Consider the following 21,217-nt stretch of genomic DNA (forward strand, 5'->3'; position numbering starts at 1 on the left):
AATTCGATTAGTTAGACATTTATATTTTAAACATAATATTAAGCATATTTTATCTTATCAAGTTATACAACTTTATAAATAATTATCAATTGATACGTGTAGCTGAAGGAAGTCGTGGTCAATAACGTCAATATATATTTTGCGCTGTTATCAGCTATATATAAAAAAATGCAAAAATTTACTATCATGAAAAAAACATTAGAAAATAATGAAAATATAAATATAATTGCACATATCTTTATGTTTGAAATTTGCAAAGCATCGCTTTCTAAATAATTCAAAACTGTTAAAATTATCTGAACACTAACAAAAATATTAATACCGTAAATCTAGTACAAAAAAAAGATTTCTATAGTTTCTATCCGAGAGCGTGTTTTACAATTAAATGCAAAATTTAGTTATCTTGTACTCACTATGCATTACAAATAGAAAGAAAGTATATATTCAAAGAAGTGTCATATTCTATTTAATCGAATTTCTGTTTACTTTGTCAGTTTGCAGATAGTCGTGTCAACTCCACCGCACGTCTCACTTCCTCAAAGTTAGCGCACCATCCTTGCCATTAACAATACGTAAAGTCAACGGCATTCCTCGTTGTACCTGCAACAGTGAAGACACGCGGATCTCCCAAAACGAGACTCGCAAGTGGTTCGAAGAGGAGCTCCAAGTCAGCAACGAACGGTGGACGCGGAAGAGTCGGGTCGTGAGAGTTCCGGGCGGGATAGCCTTTGATTGTGATGTGGTGGAGCCCCCCGGGGGGCCACGGGGGCAGGAGGTCAGAGGAAGATCGGTCGTGAGGGCAACAAGCACGGCTCGGCTGCCCCGAGGCGAGATTGCCGGTAGGGCGGAGGAGGAGGTAGGATGGTGTGACCTCCGGCGTCATCCCGCCCAACGCGGAGGTGGTGCTGGAGGTGGCGGAGGTAGCGGTGGAGTCGAGCAGCTGCTGCTCGACTCGGAGGAAGAGGAGTCGACGGCGATGTCGAGGCAGCTTCGAGGTGAACGGGACCACGTGAGCCGCGACTACCAAGAGGGCTACCTCAGTGACTTTCGGGACTTGCACGACCTCAGGGATTTCAGGGACTTTCATCGAGATCCCCTTGGAGACATCAGGGACGATCGGGATAGAGAAGGACCCGTTTCCGCCAGGTCTTATCGGGACGACTATCCGGAAGAATACGATCATCGTCCTACCGTTGCATCTACCTCGGCGAATCTCGCTAATAACCCGGTAAGTTGTAGCTTTCTTTTTAATTAAATATCTTATGTCTAAGATTATTTTTTCTAATGTCCAATATTAAACACAAAAACTTTGATGCTTCGATTTTGTTGGCAAACAAAATATAATATAATATTATATTATAATATTTTACAAAATTATATAAACGGCACACTTTGTTATGTGATATTTGACAAGAATTTTCAATCGCTATTTAGAGTGTTTTAAGACTATTATTTGTATCAACCGTCAGAGAACAATCAGTCTTAATCAATAACGATGGGAACATTTTCGTCAAATATACTTCCAACTGTATCGTTTATATAATTTATTTAATTAACAACATTATTATAATTTGACACTAGAATTTTTTGACTAGAGTCGAAATATTAATATTCTTAAGTTTGATATTACGCTTAAATTAAACATTAAAGAGAATAATCTCTATACAATAATGTGCAAAATATACCTATACGATACATAATAAGTTCAGGGTAATTATAATTTTAAAATACATTTGATTTGTTTTACTGGTTAAATAGAACAGTGTGATAACGTCCGTCTCTCGAAGGCTCTTTCTGGACGGCATTGTTATTTGCAACTGCACCGTTCTACAAGGAAAACGCGGTCGTTTCTATTAAAAACTTGCTCCCATGAGCCCACTTAAAACTTGAACAGTTATTTGTATAGCGTTAGCCTCCCCTTTGCTATGAGAACATAGTTGCAAACTTGAACTATCAGCAAGAGTTTCAAATCCCATCGAAATTTATATCGTAGACAGTTTCCGCCTTGCATATTGGGTCTTTTCTACGCAATAATATACTGGTACATACATTCTTTATTTTTCATCTAACGCGCAAATCACATTATTAATATATATAAGATTTTTTACATTTTATTTAAAGCATTATAATTATTTATTATCACGCATATTTTTTATCGCAATATGTTATACAAGAAAGTGTGCTATATTTTCATTCGATGCGCCAACTCGAGTCTCTCGCAAGACTGATTTTATGACGTGGCAGCTTCATTGATTGAAAAAAAAAAAAAAATCTCGTTCAAACGACATGTGTGCAAAACATAAAATCTCTGTGTCTGCGAATACACACGGCTAGAATGCAATTTCTCGGTATTCCCATTGATAGACGGATCGCTGCGTAGTCATTTTATAATATTGCGTGCACATCGTATTGCACAATATTGCGCTTCGTCGGAATAGATCATAAGTATTTATACTAGAACTCTATATCTTGTTATATAGGAGATTTCACTTCAGCCGTATATCCTTCGTGTTTTCTTATCGAACAATAAATTCGAATTAACTTAACCGTTGATTAATATCATCATTACGATCTACAATAACTATTTACTGCGGCTAGGTGATACTGCTACCACGTGCGTGTACATATTAATTCTGGAATTTCATATAATCATTCTATGATTCGCTTCATCGCAGAAAAACACATGTTCATTGATATTACTGTCGTGAGCTTTTATGCCCGCGACTCAATCGTTCAATTTACGCACAGATAACAATCAAAACGGAATCAGGTACCGTAAGCTAATTTTGTTTCTTCAATAAATTTCTGTTTATATTTAATAAATAGAATACACACACTGTGCTATATTTTTTTCTATAATATTCAATTTTTTGTAGCGTAGTGTATAATGAGATACGCATAAAAAATATATTTTTTTATTACAAATTATATCAATATATTATATATAATATGTATATTATTATATATAATATAATATAATATAATATAATATTATATATATATATATATATATATATATATATATATATATATAATATTATTTTAACCAAAGAAATATAAATTGTCAACGAATAAGAAATGCTATATGATTACATTAATAAATAAGCTTGCTTATTTATTTCTAACGTAAGATGTAATTCGTATTATGTAAAAAAAACTACTATCAAAATACACAGGTACTAACAATATATAAAGAACTAACAGTTAGAAATAGCATAAAATATATTATAAGCAAGTATATATGAGTTCAGCAAATCGAGTCTAACTAATTGCAAAATTCTTGGCTAGATTTAACATAGGATACTTAGAAACTGCTTCTTTAGAACTGCTATTTATTCATTCGGTTCTTTGATTGGCCTTATTAGTCGTAAACAATTTTATTTGCGCCGAGCTCGTTCATGTACGAGGTTTTCCTTAAGCTCGAAAGGAGGTCAAATTACAGGACGAAACGGTATAGCAAGACACGAGGTTGCCTTTGAGAAGGAAGGATCGACCTGTTTGATCATAGTGCTCGCTTTATACTCTCTGTGTCATCCGCAGTAATCGGTATCGCGCTCTTCATTTAGCGTTATATCTTTCAGGGTGAATGGGATGTGTTCCCCCTACTGAGTTTGCCGTGTCTTCTCATTTGTAGCTATATTCACCGTCGTTCGCTTCTCGAGAGTCAGACTCTTTAATGAGAGGAACGAGAACCCGGAGGGCGAGATGACGGAGATGACAAGGTGGAAAATGGAATCTGCCCTTTCGAACGTCGCTTTTTTAACGAGCAAATATGACTCACGACATGTAAAACTGGGTCGATTCTTTACGTGATAACGCGACTCCAATATTTCAGTTTGTTTCGATTATAATGGAAAAAAATTAATTGTCATTTGTTTACTAGTTTTTACCAAAATACAAATACGATATATATAATTTGTATAATTTTATTTTTTTATATTGTAAAAAAATTATAAATGTCTTACAACACATATAATTACATAACTTGTATATTTTGCAATTAAGAAATGCTCCCATATTCATCACGAGCCCGCAAATACACATATCAACACTGTTTTTGCTTAAGCAACGGTATCTCGTGGCGAGATTAACTGATTTCTTTGTAGCTCGCGAGATAAGTCATCATGTTGAATCTGGTATTTGTAATTATACTGATATATATCTTCGCATAATCGCACTGTTGCACAGTCTTTCGACTATAACGAACAATCATTTCGCTGTCATTTGATTTGTCCTAGTCTAGTCAAGAATGTAGAACGATTTGATTTCTCTCAGCCTCTTTAATATTCATAAATTTTTGTTCGTAGATTTTTAAATCTATGCGTTACCTTTAAGAATTAAAATAAATTCCGCATTAAAGATTCTCCAGATTTAATTACTTTTAATATTTAAATTGTATTGACAAATCATCCTCTTTTATTTCTTCTTTATCGTCGAATCTTTTGCATTTAATGAATTGTAAAGCACGACTTTTAACATTTAAGATATTCCGCGGATAATACTGTGTGAAAATACGTACATAATCACATCCATATTGCTTACATGTATTCATTAATAATATATCTCGTTTAGAAAATTCTATTGATGCCAAGATGATGGCAGAGTCCACTCACTTCGATCATCTTATTAAGACGTTACGCTGCATCGACTTGTCGAATTGCAGTAACGCCTTCCGCTCGCCTTCCATTCGCAAGAGTCGCGCGTCTCTTTTAATCGATATCGTTAGGTAACTGCACGGGCGTGTTCGCATCCATCACTGCGCGCATTTATCATTAAATCCTTCACTTACATTGATTCAAGAATACCGCATGCCTCGTAATCTTATGTCTGTAATTATGCAAATACCGGCCGCGTACGTATTACAGTCGCAACATGTAACCGCTGTACGTACACGTGATATTCGTGCCTTTACTTAAACGGGATTGCGGGTCCACAACGAACGATCGATCGTCATCGCTTACCAGCTAGATCAGCTGTCTTTTGAAATTACCGTGACCAGCGATTAATGCGCGAGGTTAGGTTCAATAAACACGCCGTTTGAAAGTGAAAATTATACGGTCAGGAAAGAGAGGGAGAGCGGTGTGTAACATCGCCAGAAAATTATATCGCCGAATATGTAATTATGTCTGCGCGCGCGCGCTCAATTGTTCATATATTGTCAAAGTTCCCGATGTATTACGCGCGCGCATACCGGTGTACATACATATGTGTGCGTGACAATGTGTGTTTATGCGTCACATATATATATACTGCACTGCAGCGAGCGGAAATCGAATATATGACCCTTTTACCGATGATACTGTCGTGCTTTAGAAACTTGACGAAGTTGGATATTTCATCATGTTAGATATTTCTAACTTTATTGTGCACAGATAACAACCAGATATGTTTTTAAATATCAAACTTATACGTATGGAGAGAAGAAAGTTTATTAAGATATATTTTATATGTTTACATATTGTAAGATATTCCACTGTGAAAAATAATTAATTAATTTTATTTATTATTATATTATACAAAAATTAAAAAAACATAGCATTAAAAAAGCAATTTCAAAAATAATATAACTATAAAGTTTATTGTTGCCTGTCAAAATTAATTAATTATATACGGCATATCTGTTACAATGTTGTTCGAGGGATATTTTCGAATATGCAAATTTAACTACAATTTGTTGCAACGATTATAATTAAATAGCTATTTATTTGCATAAATTGGAGATATCGCATTTTTAAACGAATTATGTAATTTAACTATGAGATATAATTCCAAGTATAAACTTGGAATGAAATATGATGAGGAAGTCCGCAGTGAAAAATTTCGATTGACGTAGGGTTGCGTTAACATTAACATCTAATTGCCGCAATGCGCGCACGTATAACTCGAAAGTAGAGCGTTGTTACTGCTACCGCACGCAATTAATATCTTTCGATCTGCATGCGAAAAAACGAGCTATTACTCCCATAATAGTTTCACTGCCCCAAAACATGTACGAGCAGCGTGCCGCAGATTTTGAAATATCGGGCCACCCACACTCGTTTCTCCGATGAGAACAATCCAGTGGATTGTTTACACATCTCTAAATTTTGCATCTGTATTTAATATAATAATGCCGTGATATTACAATGTCCATTCTTTATGCTTAATGTGACAGAAAAAGTAAGAGAAAAATAGCATGATTCTTGAGCACAAATATTGGATAGCGCATTCCTCAGCTTTATGTCAAACGAAAAATGCAAAGAAAAAAATGTAAGTCCATAAAATAAGTTATTTGTCTAGAAGATGATTATACGATCCATTATCATTGGTAATTTTTTGACCGCTTATTTGCACATGTTAAATATGGATAGAATAACTCAAAACTAAAAATGTGTATTTATATGTGTAAAAAAATAAAAAAATATTTTTATAAGAAAACTACTACATCGAAAGACTCTATAGCAATGAATATATTAAAAATCGTGATAAGCGTACGCGTGAAAAACATAATCGACCACCGAGATGAGCGGAAATCGATAAAAAGGCGGATAAAGAGCAGTAGGTAGAGAGGGTCTCTCGTCGTCTCCAGCGAAGAGTTCTTCAGGGTAGTGGGTCTCTGTGGCTATGGCAGGTCCCCGGACCCGGTTCTAGCGAATATAGGTCAGTGTACAAGTGGGCAGGAGCAAAACGGCTGGATTTTTGCCCGCGAGCATGTCTCGATCCTTCTGGACCAAGTCTGGTTTAGTGCCGGAGACTGCTAACGGCCAAACGGGTTTGCACGAGCATTCCCTTCCTTCTTTCCGGCTCTCCACTCCCCTCGTTTTATTCTACCAAGAAAAGATTCCGAGAGAACATGTCTCTCGAGACCGACGAGGATCACCATCAAAATTATTGTTAATAGGCTGTTGTGAATGTATCGCAGGTATATCAACGTGATAGCCTCTGGCTATCCGTGAGCCTCGAAGAATCCGCGTCTAATGTGTTGTATCTTAATGCCTTTAGTAATTAAATACTTATTGCTCTAAATTGTGCTTGTGTCGTGTCTTGTTTCAAATGGTAGGAATGGCTGGCGGACAAAGATTAGATTGCAACGACTAATAATGAGAATCAGACGAATCCAGAAGATTGACTGCAAATTTAGCACTACAAATTTTATCGTGCTGTCCTTGTCATTCTTTTCATGTGTTTTTTTACATATGTTTGTTATTCATTTTTTTAAATATCTGCACTATTAATTTTAACTACAATGATATCTATATATTAGAGAGAGAGAGAGAGAGAGAGAGAGAGAGAGAGAGAGAGAGAGAGAGAGAGAGAGACAGAACATTAATTTCAAGTTTCTGAATACGGATGGAATTAATAACTTATGATGCTAACTAAAGATTGAAAATAAGTTTTTTATCATAATTTAATTTTAACATGATAGTTACATAAATATGTATAGATTCTATACTATTACAACGTAGCAGCTTAAGTTGAGTACTCGTTGGCGCATAGCCAATAAGGATCAAGTCAGGACGATATATCGATCTTCGATTGTGTCATGCTCATCTCTCTCTCTCTCTTTTGTGACCATGAATTCTGATTTGGAATTCGCAGTTGCATTTTGATCCTTCATTCTGATACTTCGAATGCGTGATGCATCTGCTAAAGCGATACGTCTTCCGTTAATAAAGGGCGTACAATGAGAAAGCAACAATTCGTAATCGCATAATTATGATGAGAAATATTATGATTATATTTATTATTTATCGTCATTTATTCATATATATTTTCAACACTTGTTAAAATATTTTACATAGATCCGGTCTTTCTTGAAATAGTTAAATAAAAATGTTTAATTAAAATCATCAGCCTTAGGAAAGCGCTGATTATATGTATATAGAAATTTTATGACTATTATATATATATATATATTAGGTGACTAATTAAAGTTAGATCTCTGAGAATTTTTAATTTCAGATCTCGTAAATTCTTTCTAGAATAGTCCATCTTTTTATATGTCCTATCCACTTTTATGGATGATTTAATTCATGGCTTATTTGCGCGTATAAATTCCGAGATTGCCAGTGTGTAAATGATGAGAAAGTGCGTATCACTTCACACGTCAACCAGTATAAATTCCACTGAAAGGTATTACTGATTTAACGCTTCGCATTTCCTACTTTCGATTCGGAGCAGGGCGCTTTAGCCGATAACATGTTTTCAATAAATAGAATCACGTCGACGGTAGGCGCAACGCGGAACCGAAGTGATTAGCAACATATTTATAGAACTCACTACTTTCAAATTAGCAATCCCGCTCGGATAGTTCATAATGGCAACATTTCTCATTATCCAATCATCATCGGTCCGCTTAATATTTTCAGCTGACTTTCAACTGCCTAATCAATTAAATGAATTTTTTTATTGAATATCGCACACACAAAATATATAATGTAAATTAAGATATAATGTAGATAAATAAAATTTACTTATTAAACATATATATATATATATATATATATATAGTTCAAATATAAAGAATTAAAAATATCACGAAATAAAATGGGACAATAGATTGTACGTTGATTACACTGGCAAGAAAAAAAGCAAAAAAGAAGGAAATAAATTTGAAAGGATAAAAAAAAGCAGCAGGCGTGATCGCGAGGCAACACTCGGGGCCTTTGTTATCCTAGTCTGGCTATACATATACGGCCCACATTTAGATTGTGTTTTGTTATACACATACACATACACATAAAAATACACACACATACACAATAGTTACACTCTTTCTTTCCTTCCTTCGACTTGCAGTTCTTAAAACACGTTTTAAGCCACATATCCTTTCGCTCCGCGCCACCCCAGACTCACACATACAGTCTTCTGTATGCCTATGCACGCATTATGCGCTGCGTTGTACAGTCAGTGATGGGATTAAGGAAAGATGAAAAGATACAGAAATTTTTTAAAGTTTATTTAACATATCATAATTTATATCATTATCGATTTATTATTATTATTAAATAGATAACTCATTTAATAAGAATATTCAAGGAATTCTAAAAGGAATTAGCAATTATTATTTTATAGATTTTATTATCCATTATTTATTTATTATTTAAATTTTGATATAATGCAGTTTTTCTATTGTAGCGCAAAATATCTTTCCAAAATGCCCTATTGGTCAACGTTGCATTATTCGAGTCACTCTAATATCGTGTCGCGGTTTAAAGCCAACTCTACTTTCAACAAGAAATCGACGAGAGGCTGTTTTAAGCATCGCGCAAAACGTCGTCGCTGTGCTCTCGACGATGACTATACCGACGACGACGACGGCGGCGGCTGATGTGCCGTTTCTGTCCGATACACCTGCGGAATTAGCCGCGAAAAAAAGGCCTCGGTGGGCCGCGTGCCTCCGAAATTGCGGAATTATTATTCTTCTCGGAATGCCCTGACATGAGTGTCGCCGGGTTGCATTAAAGAGGACGCGCAAGGTGAACGACGAGAGGGAAAGGGAGAAAACACGTTGGGCGAGACAAATCGAAGATGGGGGGAGAGAAGAGAATTGAAGCGGACTGAACCCCGAAAGCACAAGGGCCTTAGGACTTCTTTTTTCACGCGATGGCGTTATGCCTCTTGGCCAAGTGGACGGGCACGAGGCGAACAATCGAACGTGCACCCTCTTATGCACCTGATCGGGCTTCTGCCGCTTAATTGGAAAGATCCACGAGGAGGATCGGCCGTTGTACGTTCGCGGACAAGAGTCGCGTGAAACACGCAAGGAAGTAGCACGATCGCGGCTTTAAGCTTGATAGAAGCGCTACGCTCGACAGCGAGATGAGGGGTTTTCGGGGCGCGATAAGCGGACGGGGGCGCAAGGTGCATCGGGTCGTTAGCTCGGTCGTTAACTGCTGGAGTTGTCTCGTTCATGGGTAAAGCGTGTTATGTAATGAGTTAATACCATGGAAGAGATCGTAACATTCTTTTTTTCCACTTCCGCGACCAATCAGACGCTCTTTGCATCATCTTTACCCGCCCCCTAAGAAGATTAAACGCGCCTTGTGCACGCCGGCTGTTTTTGTTGCTTCCGAGAAGCACGTGGCGTTACGATTAACTGTTCTTGATAACGCCGAGTCGTATAATATTTATGATTATGACGTTACTTCGAAAAATTATGCGCAAAAGATATTAAAATTCCAAGATTTCTATATGTAATGATATGTAAAATGTAATATAATATGTAACGTGTAAACTTATCGATTGCTAAATCAGGTTTTCTAAACTTTTTTTTTCTTTAACATTTTAATAAAAATCCTTTTTAACTAAATAAGCTGAAATTTATTATTCAATTTATCATTATTCCTTGCTATCAATCAAATAGTAATTAATAATATTAAAATTTTAAAATCTATAACGGCTTTACTGACAGCACTAAACAGTGAAATATATTGAATCAACGTTTAAATATATTGAATTAATTTCAAACTAAAGATATATTTTTTATATATTGGTTGTATCGATTTTTTTGTACATAGTATTGATTAGTCGTAAATACCGAACGCATAATGACTGACAATGAGAAAGAATGACCGTTTCAGCTCGATTTTAATTTTAACGCAGTTACATTTTAATGGATTTTATTTTAATCTTTTTTTCCAAACTCGATGTATCATATAAGATTTAAAAAGTAAATATACACCTATATCAAATATTAAAAAAAAATATTTATGAAACATTATTAACAAATTAGTCTTTTTTCAAAGTATTGAAAGTCACTTCCACAAGCATTAAAACAAGTTTAAAGTTAAGCCTTAACTCGTCTAACTTTATCATTAAAAACTTTTTATTATCAAAAATCTTCTTTAACTCCTCTGGTGATATGCATCTCTTATTAATTAAATATAAAGAGAGAAAAAAAAAGAGTTAGTAATACAGAAGTACAGTCACTTTCTAAACACTTTATATAAATACATTTATATATACATCCGCATAAATGTATTTTCTCATTAAGCTTGTAATTGCGTAGTATAAAACGTTTATCTAGACTTTAGAATAGCAACTTCGTTATTCATTACATATTTAAAATATTTGGATTGCTTATAATTTAAAACCTAGTTTTTATCTTTTGTCTTTTCATAAATATTCTCCTCTGAGCTTGTTTCATTTACTAAATTTCTCTCACGAAGTGTACTATCTGGCACGATATCTAAAATTTTATTATTTTAGCAAAGACGCCAATTACAATCAATATTAAATATTACTTGGTTTGAATTTTTTCTTGCGTCTGATGTTATTAAAATTTTTTCATTTCTTGCAAGTTCTATAATATAGAATTGTTTACCATTGTTAACATGCTATTTTTTTAATGTTTTATATATATATATATATATATATACACACACACACACACACACACTGGTAAATCCTGGGGGGTTGGGGTTAAAACCCGCTCCTCGAAATGGAAAAAATCCATTTTGATAAGAAATGATCAAACTGTGAAAATAAAGTATATTGATATTAAATCAAATAATTTTGTCAAACCCCCTTCCTCTCTTTTATTGACGTTAGGATCCGCTATTATATATATAAATATATATACACATATATATATATATATATACATATATACAATCTGCCTTTAATAAAACCTAGTTCTCTGCAATGTCTTTAAATACTTGCAACGTTCTTCACACTCCTTTACTTTTTTTTTTTTTTAAGACTTTAATTTATCTTTACTTGTTTTCTTTCTCTTTTTTATACAATCTAAAATTTAATAGTTAATAAATATATCATAAATATAAAATTAAAAGAATATATGTGTATTATAAATACAATATTATATAATGATAAAGACAATGCATTTCTTAGAAATCTTGCTAAAATAAACATTATATATTTCACATATTTTTAGCTATTTCAATTTCTTTTGTAAATCTACGACTTTATATTATACGTAACTGCAATTATGGATAAAAATATAAGCAATGATTTTAGAGTTATAATTTGGATACCATGCTTTGCAATTCAATGAACATACATGCACATATTACGAGCCGGTTTTATATATATATATATATATATGTGCATACTAATTTTAACGAAGAAACTTTTTACTGCATCTTTATGTTCTTTAAGTGATTATAATTTCCTGTCTAAATGCGTGCTCCGTACATAGTTGCAAATAAGACGCGCTATAAATAAGGTCACGTTTCATTGGATTCTATTTAATCGTTATCCTATTATAAATCATTAACCACAAGTTTGCCACAGGTTTTAGTTGTCCATTAAGAATAATTTAGTTGTCTATTAAGAATAAGAAAATTTCTAAAAAATTAGAGAAAAGAATTCTAAAAACTTAAAAGAAAAAGCTGGAAGATTTTACAAGTTAAAATTTTTTTATAAGCACTTAACGTGCTTCATTTATTTACTAAAGAGCAGAAGTTTCAAAAAAAAATTCTACGAACCTAGCGAAACGACATAGCCGTTCTTGTAGCCGGTGGGTGCGGTGGTCGTAACGAGAGACCGCAAGATTCGGTCCAGGGATCCTTACGTAAAATATCGCGTGGTATCCGGCGAGACGGTCGAATATTATTTTGCCTCGTAAAGATTCTGATGAGAGCACGGGACTGGGATTATTTAATGACGTGTGTGTATCTCTGGTGCAGGGCAGGTATAAAAGTAAGTAGGGTGGCGTGGAAGATCAAGGCGGGACGAGAGGAAAGAAACGAAAGCAGGTATGCGAGTGCTTTATGGACAACACACTATTAAAAAAATATAGCTGTATGAGTAGATTAGGTAGACCGTATGTCTGTGTACTTGAAAATGTTCGTTTCAAAACTTCGAACAAATGACAAGGGATCGAAACGGGCTGACCTCTCTCATCCAAACATTTTCCTTCTACTATGTTATATTTCTATACAGGGTGTTCATTTGAAAATTTTCCCTTCGTTTATTTTGTGTTGTGTTGTTTCTGCAAAATGTTTTATATAAAAGTTTTATGATTTCAAAGGGGAGATAAGACGGTGCCTTGGATGTCAAGGTCATGTAAAGGTCAACCTACTTTTTTTTTAATGGAACCACCATAATTTTTTATATCAATCGATTCTTCAATATTCTGTGTAAAAGGAGCCAAATTGAATAATTTACAAAATATTTAATACTTTAATTTGACAAAATTTTACATAAACTATGAAATATCTCGTAAAATATTTATTTTTCGATTATCTTGTCTTATTACTTTTATACATAGAATAATGAAAAGAACCAATTCTAAAGAAACTAGTTGTCCTGAAAAAAAAAAATGTAACTGCATTGCGAATTCAGTTTTTCTTTTCTTTATAATTTTCAAAATATGTAATATATAAAATTATATCAAATTAAAGTATGTAATACATGTCTCGTAAACATTATTTTATTTTTAGCCATCATAGCCTTATAACTTTTTTACGTAGAATATTGCAACAAATCGATTTATATAAAAACTTAGGATAGTTCTATTTAAAAAAAAAAACTTATCCTTTATATAACCTTAACATCTATACATCCAAAATTAAAGCAATGACCTCGTCTCCTTTGAAGTCACAAAAGTTTTGTACAAAACAATTTGCAAAAAATTAATCGGTTACAAAATAAATGAAGTAGAAAGTTTTCAAATGGACACCCTGTATATATGCCTTCTCTCTCAGTACAGCCGCACAGGTAAGACATTTCAACCACACGGGTAAAGCAAACCATCAACATTTTAAGTAATGTTGAAAGGATAGGAAATGATGAAATAGAAAAATATCAAGATGGATTAGAAGGAATTTTTCGATCCTGCAAGTCGATTTTTTAGAAATTGCTTACGATTCTTGAAAACGGATATTCTACCTGTGCTAAATACATACATACATATATATGGAATGATCGTACATTTTATTAAGAATTCTGATGAAATCCTAAAACTCGCATTTTATCAAGGATTTTCTTGAAATCAATAAATAAATTTACTCGACAAATAATTTTTATTATATTCTACTATCTTTTTCTAACGTACTGGCAGCATACGGATGCCATAAATCATATGCGTGATTTTTCGTCAAAAAATTTCAAAATGTGATTTTTTAAGAATTACTTCGTTGCGATCCCACCAAACAGATAATATCACCTTCTGAAGATGTAAACCATTGTTTTAAATTTCTTATGGATGACGTGTGATCTTGATAAACTTCTTTAATGATTTTTATAGCGATCCCAACTATTACTCTTTTTCTAAACTCATAAAGCATATGTCCAAAACTGTTTCGTTATTCATTTTTAATAATTCTTTTTACATTTAAAATCAACAAAAATAAATCAATTTTGTGTTCAAATGAGAGGTGAAAATATCACCTTACAAATGGTACATAATATGTAGACATTATAAACAGTGTGGCCAGTGCTATAAATAATGTCAATTAAAATGGAGCACAAACTTCTACGCATCCAATACATAATTTGATAATATGAGAAGATATCAGGATTTTACTGATAAATAAAAAGAAACAACCAAACAAAAATTGTATTGGAGCAATGTATATAAGATAAAAGTGGCGCCCATTTCCGCAGAAAAATAGATTGGTGTTTGACATGCAACACTTGGCGTTTATGATTCGTTAAGCAGACCAATTGTATCGTTGACAAGTTCATTGCAATCTTTCCGACGAGTAATTCATGGCGCAATAGAAAACGTTATAGATGTGTCGGCAGTGATTATGTGACGGTTGTAAGTGTTTTCTCGTTTATTTATGGACATTTATGGAATGTTAAGTGACAATGACATTTGTATTTGACCATGAATTTTTGCAGTCTCGAAATTTATTATTCGAAATTTCGATGATTCATTGTTCAGAAATTGTAGAATTCATTATCGTAAGACAAATTTCCTATTATCTTCGAGATTATAGAGATCACAATACATCTGACTCTCTGATTTATTGAAAAACTAAAAAAGATCATCTATCTGTCAGGAAAAATCTTTAAAATTATTTAAAATTAATGATGCTGCAACTGAGCCAAACAGTAGCTATATTTTGGACAATGCTTCGAATAATTATTTCGCTTACTTTGTGTGAACAAACAAGATTTGAAAAGAGTTCACTCTCGCAAAAATTTGTGTAACTAATAGGATGTGATCTAGCTAAAGAATTTGCTATTTTTGAGATTTTTCTCTTTTTTGTTAAAGATACGGATTTTTTCATTCATAGAGTACGTTTTACACACAAATATTTTTTCTATCTTTTATATTTATTTCAATTATATTCTTTTCTCTCAAAAGCTTATATTTTTAGTAATTTATTTAAATATTTGAAAAACAAGATAATCGTGATATTTCAAAATCTTGTGAAATTATTATGTACCTAAATAGCTGAAGTTTAGTCAGAATTCTCTGGTTTTTGAGTAATCGAGGTCGTTCCTACACTCCTGGCGCACTAATGATGCGTCTAAGACGCTCAAGGCGAACAAAATGAATTTTGAAGGGCGGTGCGGAATCAGTAGAGATGCGCTAAGCGCTGGTTCCGAAAGGCAAAGGAAGAGAACGAAAGTCTCGAGGTCGACTTACGACCGCTTCTTGCTAGAAACGCATGAATAATGCAACAATTGGTCGGAGAGACGACGAGCCTTTGTTTTCGCAGGCCCTTCGTTACCGGCCGCCAAATTGCTCGCGAGCTATCCACATCATCGGCTAGTCACCGACCAATTTTGGACACAGACAGCATCTATCTTTCTTGTGCTATCGAGATCTTGCCTTCCTCGTGCATATAGACCCAAGGAATAATTAACAATTATGGGTGGATACTAGTCTATGTTGCAGCTGCACTTTGCACGCAGAAGGCTGTCAAGGAGATAGATATCCTTTTCCAGGAAACGCCTGAAAGACGCACCAGTAAATTAGAGCATGAAGGCTCTGCGATTAATTGTTGATGACGTTCTATTTTCATTTCTTTTTTACGAACTTCCATGACTGTCCTTTTTAGAAAGATTTTTCTATAGTCTTTTCGTAAATAATTTTACAATACATTCGGATCTTAATCTTAACTGTTCCTTCTATAAAGATTATATTCTCTTACATAATGGTTAAAATAAAATCAATTTATAATTTTTTAAATTGTATATTATACACTAATTTTATATATATATATACACAAAATTTACGTATATGTTATTAGACACAATATAATAAGTAATCTTATTTTAATCACCATATGATAAGTAAAAATGCGTCCTTTCTACTACTAGAGTATGTATATCTATTATATCTATTTGATTTGTATATCTATTGCATATTTATCTGTAATATATAACTTAGCCCCATCATATCAAATTTTCTTCGATATTTTCAATCAGCAATCATTATCAAGATAACAAGGAACATCCGTTACGTACATTTCGCTGCAGGATACCACTCGATGTCAGATTGAAAATCACTAGCGATCTCAATCTTGAGCAGAATTGAGATCTGAATATAACTATCTGACTTTAGAAAAATTTTCCTACAAAAAAATACTTGTGAAATTTGTACTTAAACGTATAAATAAATAAATAAATAAATAAATAAATATATATATATATATATATATATATATGTATATGTATATGAGGTATGCGACGTGAAGATAAGTGTCTGAGCAAAATTCATTAAGTTGAAACAAAACATTCGAGAGTTTAAAATTTCCGTTTTTATGTGTAGTTTAAAAAAAACTTTTTTTATTCAAAATGCTGCTCCAATATGAATTGGAGTAGATGAAAAACTGATTGAAAACATTTCATTGATTTGGTATTCCAAAATCCGATTTCCATTAAAATCGGTATTTAGGAATTTTTGGAGTTGCTGATGAAGAATTCGTAGTCAGATTTTCAAAATTCGAAATAATAGAGCTAATATGACAATTGTATTGAATGAAGGACTATCCATCTAAAAGTCATTCAGTCCTATAAAAATCAATATTTGGGTTTTTATGAAGTGGTATTCTAGGTCGCTTATGGAGAATCCGTAGACAGAATTTGAAAATTCAAAATGACAGATTTAATGTGGCCCTAAATTTAAATAACTCTTTGATTTCTATGAAAATCTATAAAATTATCTAAACGAAAATTTAGTCTTAAATATTTTATTCAAATTATTCGATTTTTGAAGTGATAATTTGTACTGTTTCGACTATACTTTTAGCTGACATATTGGATCCGGCATTTTGAATTTTGAAAATACGACTGAGGATTATTCATCAAGGAAACTCCACGAATTAAGAGACAATATAAATTACTTTAAAAACCGGATAATTTGAATAAAATATTTGAAATGAGAATAAAATCTTTTTTTAAATAATTAATTATCTAAACAAAGATTTTATTGACCATTTTGAATTTCGGAAATCTGATTGAAGATCATTCATCAGCGACCTAGAAAACCCCCAGTATACCGATTTTCATAAAAATTAAAGAATTATTCAAACTTAAGACTACCATATTGGATCCATCATTTTGAATTTTCAGATTCTGACTACGGATTCTTCTTAAGCGGCTTGAAAAACTTTTAGATATAAATTTTCAAAAATTGAATGAATTTTGGACCACTCAATCAATCAATTAAATGTTTTCAATACTTTTCACCTACTTCAGCCACCATATTGGAGCGTTCATTTTAAATTTTTCAAAAGACCACGTTTTTTCTAAAACTACATAAAAACGAAAATTTTAAGCCCTTGAACATATTATTTCAACTTGATGAATTTTGCTCAAACATTTGTCCCATTTGACGTGAAACGTTTCATATATATATATATATATATTTTATAATATAATAGAAAAAATACATTTCTGTCGCATAGTAGTTAAAAGAAAAATATATGCGCCAAGTAGGGAGTGTACGATGATATAAAACCCGATAACTTCCTTCCGTCTATTGATTGAGTATCGTATATATATCCATGCAGAACAGCAACATTGCTTCTTATCGAGATATTGGCGTAGGTCGGGCTAAGAACGGGCGGATTCGCCCCTTCGGGCCGTTCAGATGCCAGATTGCACTCGCAAGCTCCGTCCCGACCCATATAGAGCCTGCTCTGAAAACCGGTAACCAAGTTCTCTTCGGAACTAATGGAATTCGGCCAAATGCCGAAGATCCAAATTTGGTTCTCCCCGCCTTGATTATCGTCCAGTTTGCTTCCAGCGCAGTTGCTTTTCTGAACGTTAGCTTAACACGCAAATCACCTCATTGTTCCTTCCTGCCCATTTATCTTACAAACAGCATTATATTTGCATCTAGTCGGAGATCTGAATTCATTTGATTTTTTTAAACTTATCTAAATCTACTTCGCGATTTTGTATTAATTCGGAATTACTTAAATTTGCGATATAAATAAAATGTACTCTGAATTTTTCATAAATGATGAAATTCGACATCAAAAATTGTACGCTATATCAATTGATCTATTTGATACAAGAAATTTGCAAACAAATAACAATTATGCAATGTTGTTTTAACATCCAAATTTTAATATCCAATTTAAAAAAGTGATTAATTAAATAGAAATAGAAGAATCAATTTTCTCTCAGATGAAAATAACTCGTCCACGCCTCGAAATTGAAAACAAGATAAACTTCTACGGTACTTCGCAAAATCCTCTGTATAAATCTCAAGCTTTCTCGGAGATATCGTATCTATTTGTCGCGGAGAGTAGCATCGAGGACTCGCAAGGCAGGAAACGAAGGAAATAACAAGGAGGTGACAGCGATAAAGAAGGAGAACCTTAGTGCTCCCGGCTAATAGAGAATTTATAGTCCTTGTTACCAGTATGGTTTTCTCCGAATTAACGTTAATTATCAGCGTGGTCGAGCACCGTGTGGTAAAAACCTAGAAAACGAGATAGCCTGATATGCGCAGAAACCGATTAAAGGAATTCATGAATAACTTAACAACGTTTCACGCACCTGCCCCCTCCCTCTTCTCTTTTTAATCTCCTTACTCACAACTACGTGACAGTTTTGGGGTCGCTCGTACCGGTCTCGTAATGTACTCATTTGAACCGACAACGTTGATGTCGAAAATCCGAAGTTTGATGGAAGTGCGTGATGAGGGTGTTTTTTTTTAAATACTACACCTTATAAAAAAAATTTGCGCTACGTAAAATAATATCTGGAGGGACAACAAGAAAAATGTCTAAATCTTCATTTCAAAATATAAATTGACTGTCATTTTTTAATTTAGAAAATAAAAGTTGAGAAATTATAAGAATTACAGATAGAATTAATATAAAACAAATTTAATAATATTAATCTTTTTTCAATACATTTTTATTACATGGACATTTAAGATTCAATATTGTTATATAAATATTTTTTACTTTTAAAATTATTTATTTATATAATGATCTTTGTAATTGGGTAAATCTCAAACGTGTGTGTATATGTGTTATCTAAATCGTTATCATATATTGCATGTTTCTTTCGTTTTATTTATATTATATTTTACATATCTTTTTATTTGACACAGAGTTGTCTACTTTTAGTCGACCGTAAAATTCTCTTACTTTTAGCTTTGTAATAAAATTTATAAGATGTGTTAGGTGCAAAACTTAATTGAATTCCAAAATTTCGAAAAATCTCCCGCTTTAAATCCCCTTCGGCGACAGCAACGACGTCGTATTGGATCCTTTTAATTTGCTTGTAAAACGCGCGTGCAGAAATTAAACGAAAGTCGTAAAACCAGGCAACCACGCCTTAGTACAGCCGCCAGAATCATCTCACGAGTTCCGTCATTCATTTAGACACTCATATTCTATGTGACGCATAGAAGAGAGATTTAACATTTTATGGACGTTTCAGAAGATGATTTATGCGATATCGAGAGAGATTGGTCCGCGAGGATAGGACATGATGCGTTTATACGATAAGAGACGTTACACCTGACCTTTCTAGTTTTCGTGTAATTATAGACAGTGTTTTAGCGTTGGCGTAATGTCAACTGTACCTGTTTGTATTTGAAATTATTCTTGTCGCAAGCTGTAATGCTAAAAATAGAAATTGAGGAATTTGAAAAATTTTACTTGATAATAATATCAGTTAAATATATCCGAGGTCATATTGCAAAAGTAATAAAACTAATTTGTCGAAACTGATTTTATATTAAGGCATCAGACGCAAAAACAACTGATCAGTGAGTTGAATCTTGATATTTGACCTGAAAAGTCTATTAAAAAAATCTTATTATTACCATTATTATTATTATATTTCTATTTATATATCATCAGTCTGTACTGAACATATAATTATGAGAGAAATGAAGTGTGTTATTTTATCTTTTAAAGTTAAAAAAAATTAGTACTTAATTCATAAAAAGTCTCCTTATTTTTGTTACAACTTTAATTATTCATTTTAACAATTTATTTTAATAATTCTTCCTACAAAGAAAAAACTTATTATAATTTTTATTCTAATTTGATACATTTTCTAAATTTATTGATCTCAGAAGCGTTGTCTATTTGAATATATCGTTTTCACAATAATTTTGCAAACTCTTTCTTGATTTATATTATAAATATTGCTTATCTAATGACAACTTAAAAATTTTTCTTTTTAATAAATCAGAATAATAGATATCACTAAATTATTACAAGTCAAATAATCTTCAAAATATGCTCTTTTTTATTTGGCTGACGCAATAGATGCCTTTTTTTTGCTACTGGAATTTTTCAAATTCTTTTCTTTTCAATGCTACCTGTAATTTTACGTAAATGTAGGTCAGTTTTCTCTTTGTAACGCGGGTTCTTAGAAATCATAAAGAAGTCCTACTGTTGCGGCGTTTTTTAATGCGAATTATTTCTAAAGCATTTCATACAAAATTGTAAAGTGCACCGCGTGACATAAATCACGCAAGATGATCGAAAATTGGATTTCTCTCAAGCGATCGTAAAATATTTCAAACGCAACCACTTCCCTTTTTTTCCTTTCATTTATGTTCACTCCAATGGCATTAACCAGGATTTGAAATGGAGCGGTCACGGAGAAACGAAAGGGGGATAACTGGTTCTCTTCATTTAGCGCCCACGTGTGTTTATAGTTCGAAGGGAAATTAATCGCGAAATATACGAAATATTCAACGCTGAAATACGTGGAATGTAGCGCCTCGTGCTTACACTTTTTTTATGTGTCGACAAACGTTGTTACAGTGAACGCAGCCGAGTACGACGGACAATAAAAGAATCGAGACAGCTGGGACTCCGACGTAATCGTAACC

At 33.1% G+C, this 21,217-nt stretch overlaps 1 protein-coding gene across 3 annotated transcripts in view; it reads left to right on the forward strand.

The window, feature by feature from the left end:
- Positions 1–21,217, forward strand: part of LOC140669011 (uncharacterized) — a 54,660-nt gene that overhangs the window by 2,841 nt on the left and 30,602 nt on the right. For all 3 annotated transcript variants that reach the window (XM_072898432.1, XM_072898440.1, XM_072898449.1), the window contains exon 2: positions 495–1,228. In XM_072898432.1, the coding sequence (XP_072754533.1) occupies positions 977–1,228 (252 nt within the window). In that variant the 5' untranslated portion in view covers positions 495–976. The remainder of the gene's footprint in view (positions 1–494; positions 1,229–21,217) is intronic.

This window comes from Anoplolepis gracilipes, chromosome 1 (assembly GCF_047496725.1).
Source record: "Anoplolepis gracilipes chromosome 1, ASM4749672v1, whole genome shotgun sequence".
Classification (NCBI taxonomy): domain Eukaryota; kingdom Metazoa; phylum Arthropoda; class Insecta; order Hymenoptera; family Formicidae; genus Anoplolepis; species Anoplolepis gracilipes.